The 12,589-nt window shown below is 40.3% G+C and overlaps 1 protein-coding gene across 2 annotated transcripts in view; it reads left to right on the top strand.

The window, feature by feature from the left end:
* Ms4a13 (membrane spanning 4-domains A13) overlaps positions 1 to 8,641 on the top strand; it is a 30,949-nt gene extending 22,308 nt beyond the window's left edge. For both annotated transcript variants that reach the window (XM_028884352.1, XM_037202829.1), the window contains exons 6-7: positions 4,990 to 5,085; positions 8,051 to 8,641. In XM_028884352.1, the coding sequence (XP_028740185.1) occupies positions 4,990 to 5,085; positions 8,051 to 8,113 (159 nt within the window). In that variant the 3' untranslated portion in view covers positions 8,114 to 8,641. The remainder of the gene's footprint in view (positions 1 to 4,989; positions 5,086 to 8,050) is intronic.
* The last annotated feature ends 3,948 nt before the right edge of the window (positions 8,642 to 12,589 follow it).

The following is a 12,589-nucleotide window of genomic DNA, read 5'->3' as shown; positions in this document are numbered from 1 at the left end:
ATATAGATACATACATAAATTGGTACATAGATAGGTAGATAATAGGCAGCTATATAACGTATACATATTATTATATAGATAGATGATGGATATATACATTAATGTACAGATGATATAAAATATATAATAAACATATAGATAATATAAATACACAAGTTCATGCACACATTCAGATACAGTACAAATATATATACACATAGACAAATAAATGTATACATGTTAAAACAAACAAATAGGTGATACAAAGGTAGGTAGGTATGAAAATAGATGATAGTAGATATAAAGACTTGGTAGATAGATGATAGATCATAGATACATAAGATATATATATTCATAGATAGATGATAGATACATGTATATATACACAGGTAGATGATAGAAAGATAAGATAAACATCTGATAGGAAGATAGAAGAATATACATAAGTACATAGACATGATAGTTACATACACTGCAAGTGCTTTACCAACTGAGCTATCTCCCCAGCATGAGATAAGCCATTTTTGAGCTACCCTTGTATTGACTTTTGTCTCTATTTTAAGCTATCCTTTACTCATAGAGAAGACAGTGCACATATTAACCTATGTACCTGTTGAAACACAGTCTTCATACACCCTTGAAATCTCACATGTGCAATCCTTAGCAATGAGGTTACCTGAAAGTCTGTGTGGAAACCTGGTGGAAGCCCCATGATAGAAATGGAGGCAGGAGTTGGGAGGTTTACAGCTGCTTGGAAGAAAATAGAAAGCAAATGATGGAAATAGAAAATGCAAAACAAAAGTCCAATACTAGAGTGGAGAGACTAATATAACTGTGGAATTAAAGAACAAAAGAAAAGAACCAACAAAGGATAAGTTTGAAGAGATCTGGAATATTCTTTTCTAATACCAATCTAAATGATGCTTTTACATCTAGTTCTAATACACTAAATATAAATGGCATTCTATTTCTTTACACCTCCAGAAAGCATTATTATGATATCATTTAATGCTGTTTGGATATGGAGAGGCTAAATTGATTAGGGTTGCAGACACTTTATTTTTATTATTCCCATAAAATTCAAATTAAATTCCCCTAATTAATTTTTCTAGAAATACTTGTTCATTTGTTGGACATCTTCTATGTGATTGCCTCTAGACTGCTAAGGGCCACCAGAAACTATCCTACCCCTGGAAGCAAGCATGGAGAGAAGAGGCCTAGGGGAAGGCCAGCCTCCATTCCAAGTGGTCCCTCCTTGCAAGACTCAGGAAGGAGCCCAGATGATGTAACATATATCGAAAGTTGGTGGACTTCTCCATCCCACACATATGCAAACATGATACAGAAATTCAGAGAGAAGGATATCCACTCAAAAAATTCAGGAAATATTTCCTAACGTAGTACCTCCCATGATCATTTTAAATGGTGGTCTCAGACTGAGGCTATTTGATGAGACAAATATATTTTTGCTTCTATTGATTTCTCAAACTGCCTAGTAAGTAAAATCAGGAGCTCTGAAATTAAGCAGTCTGTATTGAAGCCACTGATATGCAGTTCATGGGAGCATTCCCTGAGTGAGTCATAGCTCTCTTCCAAGGCTTGGTTTCCTCATTGAACCAGAAGTCAATAAAGCCAACCCTTACCAGAAAAAAATCAGAATCACAAATATTAGTGCTGGCAAAGAAAAATTCCCACACTTAAGCCAGCGTGTTGGTGCCTGCCTGTCACCAAAGCACTCTAGTAAGCAAGACAGCAAGATGAAGAGTTTCCGGTGAGATGCACGAAAGTTCAAAGCCAGCTTGGGCTACATGAAACCCTGTCTCAAGAGGAAAAAATATTTATCGGAGCTACAGAGATGGCTCAGTGGGTATGAGCACCTCAAGTTTGATTCCCAGCATCCATGATGGGTGACTCACAACCAGGATATTATGAGCTCCCCTTCAGCTCCAAGGAATCTGAAGCCCTCTTTTGACCTCAGAAGGTACCTGAACATGTATTTACATATATACACATACATATAAGTAAAAATAATCTTTTAAAATATATTTTTAATTAAAATAGAATTATAGCATTTTCCTCTTTCACTCTTCTCCCTCCAGCCCCTGACCCCCTGACTCCCTCTCAAATTGATGGACTCTTTTTCTTTATTACTGCTACATATAGAAAAAGAGATGAACAAATATATAAATACAACATGATGAGTCCATTTTTTGTTATTTGTGTGCATATGATTTCATGGCTGGCCACTTTGTGTTGAATAACCAATTAAGGGGCTCATCTCTGAGAGAAGCTAATTCTCTTCCTCTTTCAACAATCCTTAGCTGTCTGTAGTTCTTTGTCGAGGGGTGGGAACCTGTGAGATTTCCTCCTTTGAGATTAGCATGTCTATTGTCATTGGCATTGTTCAGGTCTTGTTTAGGCAGCCATTTCTGGGAGACACAGTCTATTACCAAACTTCCTGGTACTCTGGCTCTTACAATCTTTCCACCCCCTCTTCCTCAGCCTTAGGTGCAGAACTTGTGTTGTAGATGTACTCACTGGGGCTGAACTTTCCATGATCCATTGATCTCTGCATTGTATCCAGTTGTGGTTTTCTGTGATGGTCTCCATTTGCTGTAATGAGAAGCTTTTTTTTTTTTTTTTTTTTATGAAGAGTGGTAGCTACACTTAATAGTGGGCAAAAGGATAAGATCCCTAGAACACACATAAATGTCAGGTGGGCCTAACAGCCTACCTGCAATTCCAGCCTGGGAAGGCAGAGCCAGGGAATCCCTAGAGAAAACTGGCTAGCAATACCAGCCACATCAGAGTTCTGAGTTTGATTGAAAGGTCCTGCCTCATTGAATAAGGTGGAAAAACAATCAAGGATAATTCCTAACATCAATCTCAGAGGCACTTCCACAAGCACCCACACATATGCACATCTGCATAATACATACATACACAACACACACACACACACACACACACACACACACACACACAAAAAAATGGAGCAAAAACTAGTAATATTTTTTTAAGCTGGGCTTTCCTCACAGACTGATGATCTAAGTTCAATCCTGTAACCTTTAGTAGAAGAAGGGACACTGACTCCTGAAAGTTGTCCTCTGACCTCCAGATGAACACCATGGCGTGCGTGTACCCATAGACACACACATGCACGCACACACAAGTAATAATAATAATAACAGATTAACTGAAGAGTTTAGATAGTGAATACATTCATGAGACTAAAAGTTGCAAGCAGTGGGACAGAAGAGCTGGGTGATGGTGACGAAGTGCAGAACTCACAGACGATGAATTGGGAAGAGTGAAAATCTGACAAACGAAGCTGAAAGCAAACAACTAGAAATGCCTAGGGAAATCAAGCAGGGGAAGAAGGTCACCTTCTCCTATGTTCCTCCTTCTCTTTGACTCTTACTCTAGTAACGTGGACTATTGGGGTCCAGCCCCTCGATAGCCCTCTCCCAGGGTCCATGGAAGAATCTACAACCAGCTGATAATCTAATCTTAGACGATATGAAATGAATCTACGTACATGAAGTTCTTTAGTGCATTCACTTTATTCTTCTGAGTCAGTTCTCTCTCTACACAGCTTCTATTCTGCTCTCATGCCTCGCTCCTTTCTTGCCTGATTTCTCTCTACATTTTTCTGCTGTTCCCTCTATGTGCTATCTTAATTCCTTCATCTTAGTTCTACCCCATCTTGGTCTTTCTCATCTCATTCTTACCCACCTAGTTCTTCCCCATCTGGCTTTTCCTCATCTTCCATCTCATCCTTCTAGTTCTCTCTTCTAGTCCTCCAATCTCATTCTCCTCCAATCTAGTTCCCTCAAGTCTCTGAGGTTTACAGTTATATCCCCATGCAATAGCAATGCTGTGGCTAAGGCAAGGTCACCAGGCTTGAATTTCCTCAGGGTCAAAAGGAGGGGCAATAAGATCCACACAAGAGAGCAGTAATTGCCAGCCATCATCTGCAACCCAAAAGGGAAGTGATTAATGGAGAATAGAATCAACTGAGGGCTAAATTCAGTTAATATCTGAGCAAAGGGGATTTATGTGCTCAAGCTATATTCTTAGAAGTGGTTAGTTGAAATGTTAAGAACCTATAGAACCTACAAGTCACTAGGTCATGGGTGAAAATAAAACTGCTTTCTTATTTCCTTTGGTCCCCTTATCTGTCCAAGCTATCTCAGCTGCTGCCGTTTTCTGGCCAGGCAAGGGAAGTGTGCTTGGTCTCTAGACAACTTGGCTAGGCAACTTCCATCACAGCTAGATGCACCTGGTAATGGTTAAAAAGGAGATCTAAAGCTAGAGATAAGATTTGGAAAAGGAGAAATTAAGCACATCTGCCAGACCTTCTCAAACAGATAGTCTGAATGCTTAAGTCTGTTCTTAGAGAGTACAGAGGCATCTCTGATAAGATACTTCTGTCCACCTGGCGGCAGTGGCGCACGACTTTAATCCCAGCACTCGGGAGGCAGAGCCAGGCAGAACTCTGTGAGTTCAAGGCCAGCCTGGTCTACAGAGCGAGATCCAAGACAGGCACCAAAGCTACACAGAGAAACCCTGTCTCGAAACAAAACCAAACAAAAAGATACTTTCATTTGTCCAGGGATGGTCCTGGCCAGATGCTACTAATGACGGTAATTATAGAAAAGCCTGAAATTAGGGATTTTGACTGTGTCTGTTGTTAGCACAGTTGGAGAAAGTTATACAAATGCTTTATGGGGGAAATTGTGCCTAATGAATGATGGAAAAGCTACAATAGCACAGAAGAAATTCATAGCAGGAAACGGCTAATAATCAAAAACCAATACTACCAAGACTCCTTGAGCCTTGGCCTCATCCTCTGGAAGAGTTCTCAACTCTTCTGGGTACAGCTTTGTCATAACCAGCTGAATCCCTACTTCCCATATTGTTTGCAGCCTGCAGCACTCCAGGGTCCTCTTGGGGAGGGGGCACATGCTAAAACTAATGATACATCATCTCCCCATTTCCTGATTACAGAAGCTGGGGAGGGAAGTGTCCCGTATTCTGCTGTTCTCCTACCCCCTGGAATTTGGGGTCGCCCTCTCATACTCAATCTGCAACTGTTCGCAATTGGTAAGTGTTTCCTCTGGCAACCCATGGGCTTTTGGTTTCTAGTAAGCAAACTTAAGGCATTCTACAACTGTCTGGAACTAATAACAATGTAATATATGATGTTTCCTTTTTACCTTTTGTTTTCTTTTGCCATAAAATATGAGCATAAAACAAAATGACAAGAGTAATATATGAAACTATAAATTTAAATTTTAAAAACATACACACACACACACACACACACACACACACACACACACACACGGTGATTCTTCCCTTAACATTGTTCTTATCATGTGCACACATTCAAATTAAATACAAACATACATACACATAAAGCTACAGAATACACATTGCATCCACAGTGGGAAGCAGAAAGGTATATGTTGATGCTCAGCTGGCTGGCTTGCTTCCTTTTATAGGATCCAGAACCTCAGCCCACAGTATTGTACCACCCACATTGAGGGTGGATCTTTCCTTAGTTAGCCCTCTCTGAAAACGCCAACTTACAAAAATAGCCAGCAGTGTGTCTCATAGATGATTCTAAATTTCCGGCATTGCAAATTAGGATTAACCATTGTAGCCCTATTCCTCCAGCCCTTAAACTCAATTGAAAAGAACTTTACCTTGGTGAGCAAGACTTGGAGGATTTACCTTACTGTTTGAGAGCTGGTTTTACTTGAGACATAACATAGAAAGTTTCCTCAGGAAGGGTGTTACTAAAACAGCAGAAAGTTCCATGGCAAACAGGCAGGTAAGACCAAGACACTCACTCATCACAGCTAAGATCATAGGAGACCATATTACTGTTGGGACAAGAAATTGACAGAAACTCATCAGAGACATTCAGAGGAAACTAGAGAGAGTCTACTGAGCTACCCACCTTGGCTCATAAAAAGTCTTCAAAAATAAGGGGAAAGCTGGAATATACATAAATGACCCAAACTTTACATTTCTCAAGTGCACTAAACAGCCTTTATTGACTGAAGATGTGTCTTATTTTTCTACTTCTACCACAGCAAAGCACCATAGATTATGTGGCTTAAACAAGAAAAGTTATTTTCTCACAGTTCTAGTCTAGAAGTTCAAGACCAAAGTGCTATGAGATCAGTGTCGGAGCCTCTCTCCCTCTTGCTGGCCTTCAGTGTTTTGTGTGGCCTTCCCTTGAATGAGTCTGCATCCTGATCTCTTCTACATACACCAGTCATATTGGACAACAGCCCAGCCAAATGACATTTTTATAATTTCATTGCCCCTTTAAAGACCTCTTCTCCAAATATTTCCACATTCCAATATGCCAGTGGTTAGGATTTTGATGTATGAGTTTCGAGGACTGTAATTCAGACCACAACAAAGTGTTTTTAATATTGCCTCTTTCTGATGACCAGCTGAGCAATTGTGCTAGCCCTGGGAAGTAGACTAGAAAAAAATAGTCTTAAAAGAAAAACTAGGAATCAGAAAATAATGAAAATGTGAGGAATTATCAGAGCAAGCTCCAAAGGAAACAGACTCCACATAATTAGTATAAGCAAGTCTCTAGAAAGAAAGCAGCATCCACCACTCCTAGGGAAAGAAAGATGGAACTATTCAAATCAGTGGTTCTCAACCTGTAGATCTTGACCCATTCACACAGGTTGCCTAAGATCATCAAGACCATCAGAAAACACAGATATTTACATTATGATTCATAGCAGTACCAAAATTTTGAATTATGAAGTAGCAACAAAAATAACTTTATGGTTGAGGGTCACCACAACATGAGAATCTGTGTTAAAAGGTCACAGCATTAGGAAGGTTGAGAACCATTGATTTAAATTATCTAACATTTATCTAAAGTTTCTAACAATTATCGAAGAAGTCCAGTTTCAAAAATCAATAGAGACACTGGGAACAAAAGTAGTGACCTGTGTGATGGCTTGAATGAAAATGGCCCCCAGAGGCTCACAGGGAGTGGCACTATTAGGCGTAGCCTTGTTGGAGTAGGTGTGGCCTTGTGTAGAGTAGATGTGGTCTTGTTGGAAGAAGTGTGTCACTGGGGGTGGACTTTGAGGTTCTGGATGCCTAAGCCAGGCCCAGTGGTACTCTCTTTTTCTGTTGCCCGTTGATCCAGACATAGAACTCTTAGCTCCTTCTCTGGCACCATGTCTGCCTGTGTGCCATGCCTCCCGCCATGATTACAATGGATTAAATTAAGCCAGCCTCAATTAAATGTTTTCCCTTATAAGAGTTGTTGTGGTCATGGTGTCTCTTTCCAGCAACAGAAACCCTAACTAGGACAACATATAACTTGAAACTCATGCTCAGGACCTGTAGTCTTGGTGGAAGGTGAGAACAGAGGTGAAAAGAAGAAAGACTTCAAAAAGCTGAAGCATCTGTAATGGGTGCAACAAGGGCTCATTAAATAAGATAATCAGACAAAGACAGAATTTATAAAAGAGGAAGTTGAACCCTAAGTGTAGGCATGCTGCATCAGAAATGTAGATAAATACACTTGCATCTGTCCACAATGTCAGGATTTATTGAATAACACTAAATTCACAAGGAATGGTGATTTCATTAACAGCATGGGCTGCTTTTCCAGATGTCTTGGGTTCAATTCCCAGCACCCACATGGCAGCTCACAACTATCTGTAACTCCTGTTCCAGAGATCTAATGCCCTCTTCTGGCCTCCTCAGGCATCAAGCATGCAAGCAGTAAACAAACACACATGCAGGCAAAACAACCAAACACATAAAAAAAAATCAGAAAGTAACGCCAAAAATTATGTTATAGAGACATTAAAAGAAGGTAGATTGGATTGAGAACAGACATAAAAAGGACAATGGCACTCTGGATTGTCTTCTTTGAGTAACAACATGGCCAGTACTCTCTATGACTATTTCAATGACTACTCTCTATAAACAATTTCAGATTGTTTCAAATCTGTTACTCACATGATTTGAAACACTGGATGCCTTCTGCAAATGGCTGCTTTTTCTTTTCCAGGGAAGAAGAGAACAGGGAAGTTTAGAAACTGTTACTGATGCCGTGGAGGGCACATTATTCTGAAAGCTGGAGACATGAACAACTTTCATGACTGCTGACGCCTGATGTATGTGCCCATGATATTTCTGTAGAACAAGGCTGCTGCACAACGCATGCCTCTTGTGCAAAAGGAAGTTCACAGCAAGTTAAAAATTATTACCCCCTTGGTGTATAAGGAATGTTTACACATATATCTTCTGGGTTCCAGAGGAGAAAGCTTTTCCTATGTAAGCAAGAGACTATCAAAAGGAAGCATCTGCCAGCTAGCAACTCTGAAAAGCTGTCAGCTCTCCACAACACATCATCTTCAGTAGATCATAAAAAGCTGTTTGTAACCTGTAGAGTGCAGGCTATGAAATTTAGAGCACAATCTGTAATTCAGAGGAAAACTTTAATTTCTGTCCCTGTGAGTGAAAACCACATTCCACATTCTGCATTCCTCTCCTCAAGCTAGCTTCTACCTCCACAAAGCAAGGATCAAATGGTCACCAATTCAACGCCTTTATTGTCCCATGGCTTTTCCTGTCCTCATTAAAGTTCCTTTCTGTCCTATGTGTCTCTGTTGCCTTTTTCCCTTCTCATTCCCCTGCTTTCTTCTCCTCATCATTAGAGTCTATGTTCAATCCATTGCAAAGCAAATTGCTTTTCCATGTTGAGGAACATTTCCCAGGAAGCTATTCTGCGTGCAGCTTGTCTGTTCTTCTAATGTGAACATGGTATCAGAGAAGTTTCCTCAGCAATGCAAGCAGTGCTAAGGAACACTAGTGTTTTTTTTTGTGATATATATTTTTTATTTTACAATACAATTCAGTTCTACATATCAGCCATGGGTTCCCCTATTCTCCCCCCTCCCACGCCCTCCCCTTACCCCCAGCCCACCCTCCATTCCCACCTCCTCCAGGACAAGTCCTCCCCCGAGGACTGTGATCAACTTGGTAGACTCAGTCCAGGGAGGTCCAGTCCCTTCCTCCCAGACTAAGCCAAGTGTCCCTGCTTAAGCTTCAGGTTTCAAACAGCCAACTCATGCAATGAGCACAGGACTTGGTCCCACTGCCTAGATGCCTCCCAAACTGATCAAGCCAATCAACTGTCTCACCTATTCAGAGGGCCTGATCCAGCTGGGAGCCCCTCAGCCTTTGGTTCATAGTTCATGTGTTTCCATTCATTTGGCTACTTTTTTTTCAATAATTGAGTAAAACTGAAATTTATTATATGCCACAGTCGTCCTAGGGTCCTCCATGCTATATATATATATAGCCTCTATGGTTCTATGGGTTGTGGTCTGATTGTTCTTTATTTTATATCTAGAATCCACCAATGAGTGAGTACATACCATAACTCTCTTTCTGGGTTTGGGTTACCTCACTCAGGATGATTTTTTCTAGTTCTATCCATTTGCCTGCAAATTTCATGCTTTCATTGTTTTTCTCTGCTGAGTAGTACTCCATTGTGTATATGTACCACATTTTTTTCATCCATTCTTCCGTTGATGGGCATCTAGGTTGTTTCCAGGTTCTGGCTATTACAAATAGTGCTGCTATGAACATAGCTGAGCATGTATCTTTATGGTATGAATCAGCATTCTTTGGGTATATGCCCAAGAGTGGGATGGCTGGGTCTTGAGGTAGTTCGATTCCTAATTTTCTGAGAAACCGCCATACTGATTTCCACAGTGGTTGTACAAGTTTACATTCCCACCAACAGTGGAGGAGTGTTCCCTTTGCTCCACATCCTCTCCAACATTGGTTGTCATTGGTGTTTTTGATCGTAGCCATTCTAACAGGTGTAAGGTGGTATCTCAGAGTCGTTTTGATTTGCATTTCTCTGATGATTAAGAATGTTGAGCATTTCTTTAAATGTCTTTCAGCCATTTGTAGTTCTTGTTTTGTGAATTCTCTGTTTAGCTCTTTAGCCCATTTTTTAATTGGACTGTTCAGTGCTTTGATGTCTAGTTTCTTGAGTTCTTTATATATTGTGGAGATCAATCCTCTGTCAGATGTGGGGTTGGTGAAGATCTTTTCCCAATCTGTTGGCTGTCTTTTTGTCTTATTGACTGTGTCTTTTGCCCTGCAAAAGCTTCTCAGTTTCGAGAGGTCCCATTTATTAATGGTTGTGCTCAGGGTCTGTGCTGTCGGTGTTTTATTTAGGAAATGGTCTCCGGTGCCAATGCGTTCAAGAGTGCTTCCTATTTTCTTTTCTATTAAGTTTAAACACTAGTGTTTTTACAACCACAGTGAATTGTCTGCTTTCTCCCCTGACTCTCAAGGCATTACACTGGTTGTTCTCCATGACTGTCAATTAAGATTTCTTGATTCCACCAATTTCAGTGCTTAGCTCATTTCTGAATGTCTAGTACGCTCAATAAAAGTATTAAAGTCTGGGGTGTCAGAGATTGATGAGACACCCTGTGGCAGTGGTGAGGAACCAGCAGCTAAGAAATCACAACTGTAAGTGATTCATGTATAAAGAGACATTTGAAAAAATGGGAGGATGACAGAATAGAGAACATTCTTTCTGGTGTAAAGATGATGATGTTCTGTGAAAATTCCAAACAGGAGATTAGTATTTGGGGGGTCTTGAAAGATGCGGGGAGGACATTTCAAATGAGAACTAGGGTGGCTATTCCTCTATAGAAAAGGAGGAGGAAGAGGAGAGGGGAGAAAAGGGGAAAGGGGGAAGAATAAGATAGAAAAGAAGAAGCAAGAAGAGGAAGAAGGTGAAGAGGAGGAAGGAAAGGAGAAAGAAGAGGAGAGACAGAAGGGAAGAAAGAGGAGAAGGAAGAAGCTGAAGAAATGAGAACCGTCATACATGACTACAATTCTTTTTGATCATATTACACCCTTGCTCTTTTCTGACTCCAACTCCACAAGGGATCTCTACCTTACATCCTTCTCTCAAATTCATATCCTCTATCTTTAAAACTGCATAACATACTGAGTTCAATTAGTGTTACCCAGTTGTAACTGGGCTGACCACTAAAGCATGAGCTACCTACTAGTGGCCCCATCACTGAAAAAAAATTGTCTCTCTCTTCCCAGATAGATGTTGGCTACCTGCATCTTCTCCAGTAGGAGTAGAGCCTTATGATCCCTTCAGCCACTCATTCTGAAATATTGGCCGTTTTGGTCTTGTGAGTCTTATGCAGGTCACCATAGACATTGAGAGGTCATGGGTGCAACATTGCTGTCATGTCTAAAAGCCACTGTTTTGCAGCAATCCTCCTGATCCTGTGTGGACAAGGGAAAGCCCAGGAGGCCTCAACCCTACACAAAAAAACTAGAGGCAATTAAGGAATGCTGAGAGTGGAGAATAGTCTTCCCCAGGGAAGAACTCAGCAACTGGTTGTCCAATACTAAATGGTCAGCCCTGAAAACATACAAACAAGTAAAAGTGCACAAACTGAGCAGGTTATATGTAGGAACATGTGTGTGTGTGTGTGTGTGTGTGTGTGTGTGTGTGTGTGTGTGTGTGTGTACATACATACATGTAAAAACAATTAATTGAAAAAGAGGCCATGAATTTGAAAGAAAACAAGGAGGCTTTTGAGAAAGGAAAGGGAAGTGAGAAATGATGTAATTATATTATAATCTCAAAAATAAAAGAAACAATTTAAAAAATAAAGTGAAGAAATTGAGGCCAAAAACCAAACAAACAAACAAAACATTACAAAGGTTGTAAAACCTGAAAGAAGGGAGTCGTTTTCAAGACCACAAAAGATAGAGAACAGCCTTACCTATTGGTAATATTTAAAAAATCCAAGTGTAGGGCTGGAGAGATGACTCAGGGGTTAAGAGCGCTGACTCTTCTTCCAGAGGACCTGAGTTCAATTCCCAGCATCCACATGGCAACTCACACCTGTCTATAACTCCAGTTTCAGGGGATCCCCACACCCATGGCAAAAACACAAATGCACATAAAAATAAAATATATTTTAAAAAATCCAAGAGTATATTTTTAAATTATCCTAGTAACCACACAAAGAGAGTAAATAGAAACATATGCATTTAATTTTGATAACATAGTCTAACTTAATAAATCAAAACATCTAAATGGTGAAAGTAAAAATCATCAGTGATATGCTTTATAGTCCTTTAATCATATGGAGTCTTCAGAATTGTTTGTGCATTTTGTACTTAAAGCACAAGTCAATCCAAGCCAACCATGTGACAAATGTTCCATAGCCATATATAGCTACCTGCTTGTTAAGTTGTGTGGGTCTAGAAGCTTCCACAGAATTCACAGAACCTGCACTCTCCATTCTCATACCCAAGAGCTCCTGATTCTAGAAAGTGAGCAAGCTTTTAGCAAAAGAGTTCCCCCAGAGGCAAACTCAGTGATGGGTCCAAAAAGACAAAGTATCAGATGAGAAAGTTGAGACTGTACAAGGGTCTGTGCATGACAAAAGGTATGTTCCAGAGGTCACAGTCAGAAGTCTTAACTGGCTCTGGGCTTCCATCCCTCCACAGCCAACCCACCGGCACATAATCATTGTTAGTTTCA

This window comes from Peromyscus leucopus, chromosome 1 (genome assembly GCF_004664715.2).
Source record: "Peromyscus leucopus breed LL Stock chromosome 1, UCI_PerLeu_2.1, whole genome shotgun sequence".
Taxonomy (NCBI): domain Eukaryota; kingdom Metazoa; phylum Chordata; class Mammalia; order Rodentia; family Cricetidae; genus Peromyscus; species Peromyscus leucopus.
Note: the sequence above shows the minus strand (reverse complement) of the source record. Positions and strands in the feature narration are given on the sequence as shown.